Here is a 16,975-nt window from a genome sequence, read left to right as displayed (position 1 = left end):
TATGCAGAATATGCTTCGAACATGTGAATTGTGTGATTGGAGTTGACTCTTGGTCTAAGTATTCTAATTTTTTAGGTTTAGATAACCTGTGATCTAAAGTTTTTGTTAGTGTTCTTCAAGTTTTAGATATTGTCGACCATGTTTGTGTTTATGAAAAAATATAATTAACTCAAAACGAGTTGTGACTACATCAAGCCAACTTGATGACCCATATGTTTTAAAATATTATGCACTTTGATTCAGAGAAACATGTGTTTTTTATGCCTAAAGAATAACAAAATCTTGTATATTATCTCCTTTTGAGAATTATGTCTAATTTTATCAAATTAATTAAGAATTTCTAGAGAAAAACATTGAGCAGACATGTCCAATACATAAGTAAGAAAAGTATATATTTTTGTTTCATGCATCTGTTTTTTCATCACAAGCAATGAAATAACATACTAATACATATGATACAGAACAGTTGATAATTTCAAGAAAACTACATTTCTGTCTAAACAGGACGAAAGGAAATCACATTTGTGATTTCCATCATTAGTACAAGGGAAACTCGTCAATGTTTCCTAAAACCCTCGTTACCTCACCCATATCTTAGTATAAATATATTGCAGTCCTGTGTAGCAGATTACACTCTAAAAATAGTCTATTTGGTTACATTGTTACCACAAGTGTTCGTATCATGGCCTTGAGAACTCTGAAGCATGGTTTTTTTTTTGCTACTAGCACTTGCCATTGACATGGCTGGAATGACAATTTCAGGGGACTCAGACATCAGCTCTGACTTCATATTCCCTCCAAATATCACCACAATAGACAAAAGCTTCTTCACCTACACGGGCATGCGGGCCCTAGTTGGGGCACCTGACCTGAAAAACTTTACGGTCACAAAAGCCGCTATGGCTGAATTTCCAGCTCTTGATGGGCAGAGTGTTTCTTATGCTGTGTTACAATACCCCAAGAGTTCCATCAATCCTCCTCACATTCATCCTCGCTTGGCTGAGCTCCTCTTCCTTTTATACTGTTATCTTGAAGTGGGATTCGTAGACACAAATAATAAGCTTTACACTCACAAACTTGAAGCTGGAGATGTATTCATCTTCCCGAAGGGGCTCGTTCACTTTCTAAACAACTCTTATTCAGATGAAGTTGCCTTGGCAATTTCTGCCTTTGGAAGTGCAAATGCTGGTACTGTATCGATTCCTAAAGCCATATTCACCGCTGGAATTAATGACGACATCCTTGCAAAGTCTTTTAAGACTATGTATCTACCATTCAAAATGTCAAGGCTGGTCTTGCCCCCAAGGTCTAAGACTATAGCTGCCCGTAAGGCCGTAACTTGTATGCAATTTTAAGTGATTAATAATCCTCGTGGGAGGAAAATATTCTTATTTTGTTTTTTGATAATTTCAATCAAACTTGAAGACATTCTTGTTGACATCCTTTTTTGTCAAGCAACATATCTTTACTTGTTCTCCCTTACCTTTGTGCATGTAAATAACTTGGTGAAGGTGCTTGCACCGTGCACTTACATCCTTAACCTAAAGTCTATTTGGTTATATAAGTATATTTATCAAGTTATCTTCCATGGCCTGTTATCACATTCAAACATGGCTTGTTCTTGGTAGTAGACGTCGCCTTGTCATCATTATTAAATTACAAGAAATTCTATTGCTACATCAGCTTTTGCTTATTACACACCAATCATTTATCTGCGCCATTTTTTTAATGTGCCCCCACTCTTTTTAATGTTATTTACCATGGCCATCCAAAGATTCAAGTTGATTAAAGTATCACATAGAGAGATATCATGATATTGGAAGAAACAAAAGTTTCCATGGCTATTACACCAGATCGATTTTGTTTCATCAAATCTTTGTTCCATTGCTACATATGTTTCCAACTAAGGCTTGGGAAGGGGCAAGATTTGCATCATAATCACAGGCACCCCTCCTGCAATACTTATGATAAAAAAAAAAAAAAATTAAAGATAGAGAACTTTACATTGGCCCTCCAACTTCTTATTATAACATCCATTCAAGAAGTTGTCAAGGGAGAGGATAACCTTTATATTTTTTTAGGGTCGTGTTATTACCACACCATTATAATATGAATAAACCCCATAAAGTGGTCATGTACAAAATCACACCATAAGTGAGTAGATGCTATAGTAACTAAGTCTCATTTTATATGTTAAGATTTAATAACAATATCATTTATGGGCTTATTCATACTATAATGGTGTGGTAATATTATAGCCTTTTTTCTAATGACCACACACTTGTGCGTTTCTCTTTTCTCAAGTGTTTTTTTTTTTTTTTGAGAGAGAGAGAGAGAGAGGAACACAGCTATTGCCAATGCACTGTCACCAACCACCACATGGTCCCCGTGGCCTTAGGGCTTGGGGGAATATACCCTAAAAAAGGGTCCTATTGGATGTTGTGGGAGAGATGGGAGAGGTAGAGAGATTTAAATTCTATCTATTGGTGTGCGATGATTTATAATAAAAGCTAATGTGACAAGATATACTTAAAACACTATAGTTATAAAATGTTAGGTAGCAATATATAAGTTCTCTAAAATTAATTTAGTAATGGAAGGACCATTTTATATGTAGTCCAACCATGGAATTACATGTTGGCTCAATCAATTTAAAACAATCTGAGCCTCTATGGTGTGTGTACATGCCTTCAAGATGGATAGCTTCCCTCATAGAGACCAAGAATATTGAAGATTCTTCACTTATGTTAGTCTCCTGTAACCTAAAACCTTCAATTATTCTTTTATTCATTTTCTTGGTTAGATAAGATGAGATTATCCCTTCATTAGGACAAATACACTGAAGGGTACCAACCATAGAACCTCAGCCAAAAGAAGAAACAAAGGTAGGTTATCTCTCATCCTCAGCCGGCCACCCTCAAATCCAAAATCTAACCACTCCTTCCTCATTTCTACATATAAATAGAACGCTACTGAGAGAACTAAATCAAAGTTCATAGCAAGTATCAAGTAAATACACCATGGCCTTGAACATGTCTAAGCATGTTTCCTCCTTGTTCCTAGCTTCCCTTGTCCTAGCACACATGGTACACGCTGCAGACCCTGACATCTTATCCGACTTCATCATCCCACCCAATGTCTCCACCGTCGATGCCACATTCTTCACCCACACCAAACTCCGAGGCCTACTTGATGCCGCCCCACCCGCTACATTCAAAGTCACAAAAGCTAGTCTGGGAGAATTCCCAGCACTTAATGGCCAAAGTGTCTCTTACGCATTGCTACAATACCCGGCAGGCTCCATCAACCCACCTCACACCCATCCCCGCTCGGCTGAGCTATTATACCTCTTGGAGGGATTGCTAGAGGTGGCACTAATTGACACGACAAACAAGCTCTTTACTAAGACACTCATGAAAGGAGACCTATTCGTGTTTCCTAAAGGACTAGTTCACTTCCAGCACAATACCAACTCTGTCCCTGCTATCGCGCTCTCTGCCTTTGGTAGTGCCAATGCCGGAACTGTGTCACTTCCTGGTACCTTATTTGCCTCCGGAATTAGCGACAATGTGTTAGCGAAGTCGTTTAAAACTGATGTTTCCACCATTCAAAAGATCAAGAAAGGGCTAGTCCCCAAGCCGTAGGACTTGTTCCTAGGTACTACATTGTCCGCCTGCTTCTCTTGGTACTTGGTTTGATTTGGAAATTAAATGTGTTTCTCAAGTAGTTTGTTTGATCTCCTTTGTTGTTTGTGTTCAATAATTGAAATAATTTGGGTTGGTGAAGTTTTTTAGTTAGGGTATGTGTTAAAATGTTTTTCTATCAGGTGATTGTTAATAAAAGATGTGACTCTAAACAAAATTGATTGGAGGAATGGATAATGATTCAATCATGATAAGAGCAGATGGCTAGAATTTACCAATCAAGATCATTTTGGTGAGTTGGTCCACCAAAGAAAGGGTCAAATATCCATGCATCAGTGTGGAAAAAAAGAAGACATGACGTAGGGTAATATTACATGACTCAAAAAATAACACGTATCAGAACCCAAATGTCTATATTATATTACAAGCACCATGATGGTGATCACTCACGTCAACACAACTTCAATTAAAATTTCATTAAACAACAGTAACATGTGCTATATGTATACAGTGTTGTTTTAAATCATATTAATTAATATTCGATACTATTATTATTTAATGGGAAAAATGTAAAACATTGATGATGTAGTCTGAGGTGGATCGACTCTATAAATAGATTTTCGATTCTTAAAACAAATATCGCTTTAATTAAGCATAGCTTCTAAAAACATAGTTATGATCCTAATATTATAACGGGTTTTATTTATAAAATAATAATCAATATGAATAGTATTATTCCCTTTAATATTTTAGTATTATTTTGCCTAAATATTGGATTAGGTAGCCCATATTTTAGAAAAAAAAAAATTAGTTTAGGTCACCAACTCGCAATCTTAACCATGGTTGAAAATACTATGTCGTTTGATACACTGAACTCTAAACATTCAATATTTTGAGAATAGTTTCAAGTGTAATGATTTTCTAACTCAACTCTGCTAACTCACTGATGTGGCGTATTGTGCAAGAACCATATTTTTTTTTCTTCTTCAAGATATACATGTTTATACTGCACATCCCCATAAACATATGTAGTTGTGCATCCCAAGGGAAAAAATCTATGATTCTTGCACATAAGGGCAGAGTCAGGATTCTCATGTGAGGACAATCAATAGTAGAAATTTTTTTGTATAGGCAACTAAGAGTGAAAAAAGTTAGTTGTGAGGGTAGTTAAGAGTGATTTTTTTTTTGTGAGGGCAGTAGTGGTAATTTTTTTATTATCTATCACTAAAATCTGTCTCAATAATTTAGTGAGTTTTTGCATTACTCAGTTAAATTGAGTTAGAAAATCAGCACTCTATTTTAAATTATTTCGTCTAGTTTCATTTTGTTTTCTCTCACATAAATGATAAAAAACCAATGAATCACTATCTTTCTAGATAAAACTTAGACTAAAAAGATGATGATAATGATGACTTTATTAGCACTCAATTAATCTTTTATTAAAATATGATTAATAACGATGACTTTATTAGCACTCAATTAATCTTTTATTAAAATATGATTAATAATGGTGTACACTTTACCCACTAGTGGAAATTGTTGCAAATAATACCTAATGCAATACAGGTAAAACGTCCCATACTCCCTTATAGAAAAAACTTTATTAATCATGTAAGAAGAGCACTGAAGAAGGAAGAAGAAAAATAGTTGTAGGTGTGATTACAAGAAATGGAATACGATCGAATGAAGGAAGTGAAGGAATTCGACGACTCCAAGATTGGAGTCAAGGGCCTTGTAGATTCCGGGGTCACTACCATTCCTCGTATCTTTGTTCATTCACCCGAAAATCTTCACGGGCTGAAGTCCACGAAGATGTCTGAAGGAATTCCAATCATTGATCTTGCTGGCATGAATTCTAACCGTCGGTTGGAAATCATCCATCATATACAAGAAGCTGCACGTACATGGGGTTTCTTTCAAGTCATCAACCACGATATTCCTCAATCAGCACTTGATGCAACTATCTCAGCCATCAAATCTTTTCATGAGCAAGAGCAAGAGATCAAGAAGATGCATTACATCCGAGATCAGCCTGTATCTTTCGTTACAAATATTGATCTCTACCGCTCTAAGGCCGCAAGCTGGGGGGATGCTCTCTTGGTGTCAATGGCACCGGACCCTCCAGTATTTGATCGAATACCGTCCATATGTCGGGAGGAGATCTTGGCTTGGGATGAGCACGTGACGGGTCTAGGGGAAAGATTGGCCGAGTTACTATGCATGGGACTCGGGTTGGACCCCGGGAGATTGAAGAAACTCCAAGGTCTAGTTGCAAGATCGTTTGTGGGCCACTACTATCCCTACTGTCCACAGCCAGATCGAACGATGGGGATTCCATCACATAGAGATCCGGGTGTGCTCACTGTGTTGTTACAAGATCAGATTGGAGGGTTGCAAGTGAAGCAGAATGAGGAGTGGGTGGATGTGAAACCACTGGCAGGAGCCTTGGTCATTAACATTGGAGACTTTTTCCAGGTAATCTAATTGAAATTTTCTTCCTAAATAATCTTTGGTGTTAAAAACTGTGAGGACCATTGTTTTAAAAATTGCTTGAATCGAGTGAGTTGTTAACATACACATTTCTCTATGAGTAGTCTTGGTCTTGGAGGTAATCGAGCATGATAGTCAATGTGAATCATTTGTCACATTAACTCCTTCGAATTCCAATATTACTCATCCAAGATTTTGAAAAGAGAAATTTACTAAATCATGGGTGAGAGATCACAAAATTACAGGGACAATATACATTCCAAAATATTTACCAAAGACTTGTGATTTTCTGACACCCCCTTAACGTGGTATGGGTTAGAACCATAGATTTTTCTCTTAGGATACACAACTATACATCTCCATAAACATGTATCCAAAGGAAAATATCTATGATTCTAGCACATGCTACATCAGGGAGCGTATGGAGGGGGTGTCAGAAAATCATCATTCTTTACCAAATCATGATTTTTTTTTAATTATGCTGGGGTGATACAAACGGAGACACAAAGATGACAAAAATGATGTGGTGGCGTGCATATAACCGTAGATGCTTTTTACTCGTATCTCACAGAAAAGCATCTACGGTAATGTGCACGACACCACATCATTTAGTCACCTTTGTGTCTCCGTCTGTGTCATTCGAGCATTTTTCCTTTTTTTTAAATAGTAAGAAGGTAAATGGAGGAAAATTAATTTCCCTGATCAAGGACATTTACTGTATTTATTAATAGCTTTTTAACCGTTTAAAAAATACTTATTTATCAAAAATGCTTTGTCACAGATTTTGAAAATGTGTATTATCCTGATAATTAAGAAAATTTCATCACATATTTAGGAAACTCACCCTTATGAAAATCTTGGCCCCAAGTTGGAAGAAGCTACCAACTCATGTCATAGACTCTTCTTCTTACCACTGTTATAAAGGATTTATTTTGGAATAAAGCTATTTTTTTCTTCACTTTGAAATCAAACCTTATTTAATTCCATTTCAAACACCAACATCAAATCCAAAAGCTTTAGCCTAGTTTGAGGCCATGGGCTTCATGGTCACTGAACCTTTTTTGGGGGTAAATTACCATTTCAGGTGTTGAATATGGGGAAATTCCCATTTCTTACACTATTCATTTTAATTCCCAGAACATGTTTTCTGGCAAAATTGTCACTTCTAGAATAAATAGCATTGATCTCACCATTAAATATATACCTGATTGATTTTTCAGCGAGATCGCCATTTTTAGAATAAATACCAATGATTTCGCTATCTCATACTTTAATTTAATCAGCAAGATATCATCACTTTAAAATTGAATCGTGATAATCTAACTACCCCACGTGACATACTCAATCGACTTCCTTGACATGATAAGTTCAAGAACTGTAAATCTGTATGCCTCAGGATATACAATTGCACTTCCTCAAGGGAACTTTGTATCCTAAGGCATACAAATCCATGGTTCCCGATTTTGTCACAACAGGAGAGTTGATTGAGTATGCCATGTGGGGTAGTCAAATTATCACGACTCTTAAAATTATAGTTAATACCTGCCATCTTGTCATGCTTATTTTTAGAATTAAAATGAATAGTGTATTGAAATGGGAATTTTAACAAATGTTGCATATGTTTTCTTTTCTAATTTGAGGTTTAATTTCCAACTTCACTTTCATGAACGAGGACAAGCACCAGTTCTTAAAGGTCAAAAAGTTATTATTATTATTATTATTTGTTTTTATTTTTTATTCTTTATGAACACTATCATAGTAAAGGAAATCAAAAGGAAGATTTCCACGGATCTCTCCTCTTTCTATCAATTCAACCATACAAAATAAAAAACTGAAGGAAAAGAATGAAATTGACATTTAAAAATATATATGTATAATGGTTAGGTGGGGGTGCTAGTTTGCTAAATTTGAAGACTAGGAGCGTTGGTACGCTTGTTTTAAAACCTACCTTCACCTTGCCAAGTGGCATACTCAATTGACTCCATGACATGGGCAAGTTTGAAAATCGTAAATCTTTACACCTTGGGATACATGATTCTCTCGGGATATGCTTTTTTATGGGGAAGTGCAATCGTATATCCTGACGTATACAAATCTATAATACCCAAACTTATCATGTCATGAAGTCATTTGAGTATGCCACTTGGCAAGTCATATTATCACGACTCAACTAATAATTACAACAACAGCAAAAGCAAAAGAAATGTGATGTTTTGTAAATATTTTAGAATATTGTGCATTATATCACGATGATTTCATGATCTTTTGTCCATGATTTGGTAAATCTATCAATTTATATTCATATGAAAACAAGATTTTATAGGTGAGCATCTATTAATCCATCTTGTGATAACAAAAGATTATAATTATTTAAATATATATATTAATAAATTATTTTAAATAAATTTAAATGAGTTGACTTGACTGAGGTTAGACAATACTAGACAAGTTATTGGATTTTTGGATCATAAAACCTTGCAAAAAAATCCTTTACATCATCCGAGATAGGCATGATTTAAAACCATGGTTAGACAATCATACCTACACAGATCGATGCACATGATTTAATAATTTACTTGATCAATAAATTTTGACCATATTTTACTTTCCATCTGATTCATATGGAGATTGTTCAGATAATTTCGAACGATGAGTACAAGAGTGGTGTGCATCGTGTGGTGGCAAATCCTTTTCGTGAGCCACGAATCTCTATCGCCGTTTTCATCAATGCAGCTAAAAAAGATGATTCTGATTACTATGGGCCTTTGGAGGACCTAGTGTCGCCGGAAAAGCCAGCCCTTTACCGGAACTTCAAGATGTCTGAGTTTGTTGAGAAGTTCTATAATAAAGAGATTGCTGACCAATCTTTGACTGATAAATTTAGATTGTGAAATTAATATATGTAATGAGAAGAAAAATGGTGTGACATATATGGGTCGAATAATTTACTGATGTTTTCCTATGTTGTAAAATAGCTATTAATAGAACTTCTATTAATAATAATATTACTTGTTCTTTCCAATATTTGTAGTAAGGTTGTCAATGTTTTCTGGTCTCGATCAAATGGTAGTCGATTGAGGATTAATCTAACAAGGATGGGATCGGACTTAGAATCAATTGGAGAAAGCATAGTCACCAAGTCAGGGTTCAAGTAGATCGTTAAGATAAAAAAATTGAGTTAGGGTGAGGACCATGTAATTATTGTTCATTAAAAAAAATGAAAAATTATCTCTCATATTATATCATTAAATCCCATGTTAAACCACAACAATTCAATGTTTATATAATTCAAAATTTAGGATTCATCGACAATTCAAAATTATCAAATTTAATATAAGTCTCATTTAGCGAATAGCGATAAAGCATAGGAGATGAAGATATCGGTCCTAGCAAGGCCCATATAAGTGCTGGGCCCAAATCTTGGTTAATCCACAAACCAAAATGATTCATGCATGGCTTTTGATTTCGGAATATTGAATTTGAGCATTTATTTCATGAAAAGCTATAGACATCCATACCTATTAGCATGTTCATCAAATCCATGAGAACACCTTCAAGGGCTCTTTTCATTCATAAAATTTTAAGACTTCTATAGAATCATTTCTATAAGAAACATGATCGCGACATTGATTATTTGGTGATGGTATAACGAAGTGCTTTAGTTGAGTTCTAGAACAAGCACTTCCAAAAGTTGTGGGGCATCCATAGGGGCGGAGCCAGGATTTTGTCCATGTAGAAATTTTTTTGTGAGGACAATTAAGAGTGAAAAAAAATAAAATTGTGGGGGCAACTAAGAGTTGAAAAAAAAATTGTGGGGCCAATAGTGGCAGATTTTTTTTATCTGGCACTAAAATCTATTGCAATATCTCACTACTTTATAGATTGAAAATTCTTGTGGGGGCAAGTGCCCCCACTCTAAATCCACCCCAGGGCATCCAGTGTAAAAATAAAAATAAAAAAAACGTTTGCATCCTAAATTATTTTTGATTGATATTCAACCCAAGGTCAACTCAACCTGATCATTGGGCCTAAATTCACAACCCAAGCTCAACCCGAACTTGATATTTTATAAAATCGGGTTGAATTCAGATTCTCCCAAGTTTAGATAATTTTGGGTGGTTTGGTCGGGTTGGACTTGTTGAATAACCATAATATCATTTTGATTAGTAAATAAATTTAATATTTTAGAAAATAGATATACAAAATAAATAAATAAACTTCTAGTAGATAAAATAACATACAATCTTCAAATCCATCATTGAGAGAATATTTAGACTAGAAGCCAAAGTTCCCATTAATACTAACTAGTTGTCCATAAGTAATAATACTAGGATAGAATAAAAAAACTAAATAAATAATCTATAAATAATATAAAAATATTTAGAATATTAATACATGGCATTCAGTTCGGTTGAGTGGGGTTGCTTGTACCCTCAACCCAAATTAAAATTGGGACGAGATATTTTAACCCAAGCTCAACTCATTTTCTGAATAACTTGACCCAGCGTCACCCATCTATTGGGTTGATCCAGGGTTGAGATCGGGCCAGCCCGCCCAGGTTGCAGCCCTAATATTATTACTCTTTTTTGTGGATTCAATATAAAGGTCAAATCCTCGTAAGGGCCGGAGCCCACCCAATTGAAAGAAAGGAAAAAATACCACGTGTAAGGGTATTTTAGTAATTCAACGTTATCATCCTTAAAACCCTAATCACATGGTGCGATATAAAAGCCAAAGTGTGCACCTGTGTCGTGTTTCTAGTCTAAGATCTGTGACTGAGAGACAGAAACCCCTTGCAGCAATGGTAAGTTCTTAATCCCCCTATAATTCGCTTTATTTTTGCAGAAATAAACCCTCTTTTAGTAATGGTAACGTGAAAAATCACTTATTGCTTCGATCTGAAAGCTAGGGTTTATCCTCAAATGTATGTTCATGTCGTTGATTCTAACCTTTTAATACTGATTCTAGATGTGAAATAAGTGGGTTTTCTTGATTATAAGAAGTAATCTAGCTAGTCTATTAGTTGACTCGGTGTTTGAAGGAATTTTCTATAGATTTTGATCTTCCTTTTTTTTAGGTCTTGATAATTTTTTTTAATGGATTTCGAAATCTGATACAAATCATAGGAAATAATTAGAATTTCAAGAAATATTTGGCTATTTGACACTAATTTATTTTTATATCCTGTTATCTATATAACCTCATCGTAGTTTAGTGATTAGGTTTGATGTACTAGAAATAAGTGGCAAACCTACTGAACTTAGGATTTGGAAACTTGATTTCAGATTGACTGGTTGTTTTGGGTGGGATTTTGATTCTCAGATGGCAATGGTTGAATTTAGGGAGTATTTTTTAATATTAGAGCACAATTGGTGCTCATCCGTTGATGGTGTTGTTGCTTTTATGAATTTTAATTAATGAGCATAAACTAGGAAAACTTTCTGAGAATTGTTCCAATCAAGGTAACTTTAGACATCCTATGGTACTTTTCTACTTAAAGGAATATTGTTGACAATCTTAAGTTAGTTGTTAAAGCTACTTTATTTTGTTGATGGAAGATCTTCCTGGAATTCAGATTTTTTTTTTCTTTTTCGTTGTGCATTTTGTTTTTCATATGGGATGCGATTTGGGTAAGATCGGCTACAGGTGGTCGTGGTGAGGTTGTCTTGGGGGTTTGGTAGGGTTGTATGTAGTCCACAACCTTTAATGCCTCATGTCTAAGTCTACTTGTTGTACTTGCAAGATAGGGTTTGTTCTCCTTCTTGGTTTGAACTGAGTTGCGCTTATCAAAACAAAATTCAAAAAAAAAAAAAAAAAAATTCATAAGTTGAGACCTAGAATTAGTTGTGGAAAATTATCAAAATAATGATTTGAAAAAAAAAAGGGTAACAGACTAGAGGTTTGATCGCTTGGTTTGACGTTGCCAAGTTTACCCCTCCCAATAAATGCCCTTGAACAATCTCTTTTCACAAAGCAACTGGTTCAAGGACATGTTTTCAATTTTACCCCTCCCAAAACATTCCCTTGAACATGTTTTCTCAAACCATCTGGTTCAAGGACATGTTTTCAATTTTTATTTTTATTTTTAATTTTACCTCTCTCAAAACATTCCCTTGAACAACATGTTTTCAATTATTTATTTAAAAATGTAAAAGTTCATGTTCAAAGGTCACTAACGGTTATCAGGTCCAAAACATGCCCTTGAACAACATGTTTTCAATAAAGATTGTGTTTTCATGGTTGGGGTACGTATAGGGGTATTTTTAGGTTTTTTCCTGAAAATAGCCACTTCTAATGCATGGTTGGGGTAGGTATGAGGATATTTTCATGATTTTATGTTTTTTTTTTTTTTGAAAACATCCACTTCTAGCGCATGGTTGGACATGCTTATGGATCAATAAGCATGTTGTGTGTGTTCCTTATGGCACTATACATTAGGCTTGTGTAAGCCATTAGGTTGCTGTGAAGTACTTAAAAGTTTGTTTTCTATTCAACCTGGTGGATAATATAGCTTGGGATTGAATGCTTCCCGCTCCTGGCTATACATGGAATTTGCATTTGTTAATTTTTTTCAATTCATGTGGAAGTGGAATACCTTGGCGAGTGTGCTTACGTATCTTATTTCTTCACCAGCAGAAGCCATGTTATCCTCCTTAACTTTGTCCTTCTCATCTCTTTTGTTCTAAGTGTAACAACAACACAGCACATCTAGGGTATACTTGTACTTGTTGTTACACACATCTGCATGCTGTGTGACCTTTTATTTTAATGACTTAAATTAAAATTGATTGCTAAGGATGTTGATGTGTTCCATCCTCCCTGCACCTATTTATTTTGTTAAAACCTAAAACGAACTATTGTTGTTTGGCATTATAAATACACATATTTATTGAGTTATTGGATAAGTCTATGGTGTATTTAAACATTTTCTACTTTTCATATTTTCTCTTAATTTGTATTTTTAAAATTTAATAAGGTGAAATATAGCTAAAATATTATATTATAGTACTAATATACATAACGTGATGGTTTATCAGGCTATTCGAGTGTTTTGGTCCTCTGTGTCAGATGCTTTGTATTTGACTCAAATATACATCTGCCTGTTTTATTGTTACATAGCTTAGACCTGATGCGAAAAAAAAAAAAAATGTCTCCTCAGATTTGAACATTGCTTTTTTTGTTTTGTTTTGTTTTGGGTCCATACTCTTGATATTGGGATTTGAACAATTTTTTGATATTTTCCTGTCCTTACACTTGGTATTGGGTGTAGCTGTATAGGGACATGGAGAGGCTGTTAACAATATGATGCTGTAGCACTTATGTCACTGTGGTTGAATGGATTCTCTATGACAGTCCCTTTTATCCTAGTGTGTCCAATATGCCATATCCTTTTTACCTTTACAGTCTACCCCCTAGCTTTCGCCTCTCATCCTGCTTTGAATAATATTTGATTATTTGGGTCTGCCAATTGATTCTTTTTTCTATTTAGAATTAGAAATTGGTGTTGCTGTGACTTGAAATAAATATGAAGTTAATGCTGCCTTCTAGTGTATTGCAAAAATCTCGTTGGCTTCAATGACGATGTTGTTGTTAGTGTTTGATTTGAATAAGTGCGACCTGCATTATTAATACAGGTGAATGTTCCGAAGACGAAGAAGACATACTGCAAGAACAAGGAGTGCAAGAAGCACACCTTGCACAAGGTTACCCAATACAAGAAGGGTAAGGATAGCCTAGCTGTCCAAGGGAAGCGTCGTTACGATCGCAAGCAGTCAGGTTATGGAGGACAGACCAAACCCGTCTTCCACAAGAAGGTAAGAATCCATCTTTTGCCTTCTTTCTTTCCCCCTTATGTGAATATGCTTATTAACTAGGATTATATTTCAGGGAAGACGCCCATAGTACTAAATGATGATAAAGTAATATGTTAGTTTTGGAAATTGATGTTATATGTTCTCGGGATTGGAAGCTGAATTATCCTATCTACTTATTCCAGGCAAAAACTACGAAGAAGATTGTGCTGAGGCTTCAATGTCAGAGTTGCAAACATGTATCCCAGCACCCAATCAAGGTTAATAAACCTCCCTTTCACCCCCTCCTCCACCAATTTTATTTTAGCTGTTTTATTACTTTTTTTTATATTATAATATTTATTAATTTATTGTAATGCATGGTTTGCAGAGGTGCAAGCATTTTGAGATTGGTGGAGACAAGAAGGGGAAGGGAACTTCTCTCTTTTAGGTGTGGCTTCTTCAAGCTATTTAAGTGGTTCTTGTTCATTGTTGTGGTGTTCAATCTTTATCTAACACTATTTTGAGTTGGCAATCATTTTGGAATATTTTAGTTCAGTTTTTGGTTTTCATGCTTTTCTACTAGACATTTAGTGGCCATCAAATTATTATCAATTTATATAAGTTGACCTTCCAATTGGAATTGCTAGCTTTTTTTGTTTTTTTCTTTTTTAATGTATAATCATTTTAATCAACTGGGGGAGATGTGCTGCAATATAACAAAGACTTGGGATCCAATGTGGTGCCCCATTCTTATAAAATAGGAACGATGTCTACATGGCAGGCCTCAGTTGGTGTTATTCAAATGTGCCACATGGACACAGTTCTGGATAGCTGACTATGGTCAGAAATTGGAATGCTTATTTTTAGTGGTCTAGTGGCAAGCCAAGCCTGGATAAGTCTCTCATTGTGAAGGGTAGGTCAAGTGTTTGAAGGGGGTGGTGTGTGTGACTGTGGTATTAGTCTCATTGGAAGAGTGGGGATACCCACGATAAAAGCTTTAAAAAAAAAAAAAATTTGTTCCCACATCTTATAAGCCATTTGAACTGCCAAAAGCATGTAAATGTTCAGTCGCAAATTCTATCTGTTCAGGTCGGTGCACCACCCTTCCAACAGAGAGATGGGTTGCCTTTTCTCCATCTGAATTTCTTTGATAGCTTAAATTTTTAGTAGAAAAATAGACAGTGAACCAAGCAGAACTGCATTTTTTGCATTTATCGATGGTAAAAATTGTACTTATGTGTAAGACTAGAGCATTTTGATAGCAGCTTAAAACAGTCTCTTTCTCTCTCTCTCTCTCTCTCACACACACACACACACACACACACGTAATCATAACCAAAATTTGTATACCAAAAATGGGACTGAACCAATTCGTTTCTATTTTAAAATTAGTTCAGTATTTCTTATACTAAAAATGAGTAAAGGGAGAATGGCTGAAGTATAAACATTTGATATTCACTTGCTGATGTGTCAAGTCCACAGTACCGTAGATCTTTTTGTTTGGGATATACAACCTAACCAAAGAACAGTGTACTACTATAAATGAACGTAAACCGGTGTTGCCAATAAGGTAGAGAAATTCATGGCATTTTTGTTGAATATGGCATATTCGTTAAATGTGAGAGATAAAACCTTTGCATTTTTGTTAAATATAGATATAATAGATATACAAATGGCAAATTGGTTAATTGTGAGATGAAGACATGGCATTTTGTTAGATCTGGCATAGTCGTGAGATGTAAAGTGGGAATCGTGGTGAAGGTAGTTAATTGTTATTCTTTTGTATTTTTTAGTGAACACGCGGCATTTTTCTATTTTTTTTTTTTTTTTTTATAACAGATTTATCATTTACAGCCTCATTTGGTCATTATTTACCATGTTCAATCTTTGTTATCTTATCCAATTTGGCAAATTCTCCCTTTATATGGATATCTTTGCCATGTTCCATCTTTGTTATCTTATCCAATTTTTTAATGTTGATTTATACACGAGTAACTTCGCTGGAGAATGTTAGAGACACATGTAGTACGGAAATTCTCAGGTGGGCTCCAAGAAGTCTCCATCATCATATCTAGGGGTGCAACTTAATTCCATACCGAACCAAACCATAGAATTTGGATTGGTTTGATTCGGTTTACAATTAAATCGGTTCGATTTCGAGTTTTAAAAATAAAAAACCGATGAATTCGGTTCGGTTCTTGATTTAGATAATATAAAAAACCGAACCAAACCGAAAATCAAATTAATATTTATTTTAAAAAAAATATTTTATATATATATATATATTTATTATTATTTTTTTTTTCATTTTTCATTTTTAACGAAACTAAACCGAACCCTCGTCTCGTCTCTTTCTTTCACTCTCGTCTCTGCGATCGGTTGTCACCGGTTAAAACCCTCGTCTCTCTCTATCTCGTCTCTGCGAGCAACTGTCACCGGTTAAAAGTTAAAACCAAATCCTCATCTCTCTATCGTCTCTGCAATCAGCTGTCGGTGGCTACCATCGGTCAAAACACCTCATCTCTCTCTCGTCTCTTTCCTTGTCTCTCTTTGTCTCTCTCGTCTCTACGAGCGACTGCAAAACCCTCATAAATTTCTGCGAGCGGCTGCGAAACCCTCATCATAGTCTTTGCGACTGACTACCAGCGACTGCCGACTGATCTTTGCGGTTGTAACCTGCAACAGCCAACAGGTTCCTCTCTCTCTCTCCGATTGAGGTTGCAACTGCGACTGCGACTGCGATTGCGATTTACGATCAAACCATGGATCCGAACTGAACCAAATCGAAGTATGGTCGATTTGGGTTGGTTCGGTTCTAAAACAATTCGGTTCGATTCTGATTCTCATATAATGGAATCGATCTTTATTGGTTCGATTCTGATTTTGCTCTAACCCGAACCAATCCGAACCGAATTGCACCCCTAATCATATCTATTGGTCTTATCTTCCCCGTATTTTTAATGTTAGGACCCACCCTACTCTCTAATCTTCATATGAGATTTATCTGCCACGTAGGACCACCTTCCCCTTCTCTCTCAATATATATAA

General features: G+C 35.4%; 3 protein-coding genes and 1 pseudogene across 4 annotated transcripts; all 4 read left to right on the top strand.

Annotated features, from left to right (window-relative positions):
• Nucleotides 1–130: 130 nt before the first annotated feature.
• On the top strand, nucleotides 131–1,312 carry LOC147385503 (germin-like protein 9-3; annotated as a pseudogene).
• Nucleotides 1,313–3,020: 1,708 nt separating this feature from the next.
• Nucleotides 3,021–3,794, top strand: LOC147385502 (germin-like protein 9-3). Its single transcript, XM_086424171.1, has one exon. The coding sequence runs from the start codon at nucleotides 3,021–3,023 to the stop codon at nucleotides 3,642–3,644; it is 624 nt and encodes a 207-aa protein (XP_086280297.1). The 3' UTR covers nucleotides 3,645–3,794.
• Nucleotides 3,795–5,200: 1,406 nt separating this feature from the next.
• On the top strand, nucleotides 5,201–9,150 carry LOC147385501 (1-aminocyclopropane-1-carboxylate oxidase homolog 4-like). The gene is made up of 2 exons (XM_086423404.1): nucleotides 5,201–6,119; nucleotides 8,771–9,150. The coding sequence occupies exons 1-2, from the start codon at nucleotides 5,313–5,315 to the stop codon at nucleotides 9,023–9,025; spliced, it is 1,062 nt and encodes a 353-aa protein (XP_086279530.1). The 5' UTR covers nucleotides 5,201–5,312; the 3' UTR covers nucleotides 9,026–9,150.
• A 1,690-nt stretch (nucleotides 9,151–10,840) lies between these two features.
• On the top strand, nucleotides 10,841–14,567 carry LOC147385500 (large ribosomal subunit protein eL42-like). 2 transcript variants are annotated; one of them, XM_086423267.1, is made up of 5 exons: nucleotides 10,914–10,938; nucleotides 13,405–13,501; nucleotides 13,769–13,948; nucleotides 14,131–14,205; nucleotides 14,316–14,567. In XM_086423267.1, exons 2-5 carry the CDS (start codon nucleotides 13,454–13,456, stop codon nucleotides 14,373–14,375), a joined length of 363 nt encoding a protein of 120 aa, XP_086279393.1. In that variant the 5' UTR covers nucleotides 10,914–10,938; nucleotides 13,405–13,453; the 3' UTR covers nucleotides 14,376–14,567. The 2 variants fall into 2 exon arrangements, with proteins under 2 accessions (XP_086279392.1, XP_086279393.1); XM_086423266.1 differs by lacking the exon at nucleotides 13,405–13,501 and having other exon boundaries at nucleotides 10,841–10,938.
• The last annotated feature ends 2,408 nt before the right edge of the window (nucleotides 14,568–16,975 follow it).

This window comes from Akebia trifoliata, chromosome 14, assembly GCF_017979445.1.
Source record: "Akebia trifoliata isolate Shusen 1 chromosome 14, ASM1797944v1, whole genome shotgun sequence".
NCBI lineage: Eukaryota > Viridiplantae > Streptophyta > Magnoliopsida > Ranunculales > Lardizabalaceae > Akebia > Akebia trifoliata.
This window is presented reverse-complemented; position numbering and strand designations above follow the sequence as displayed.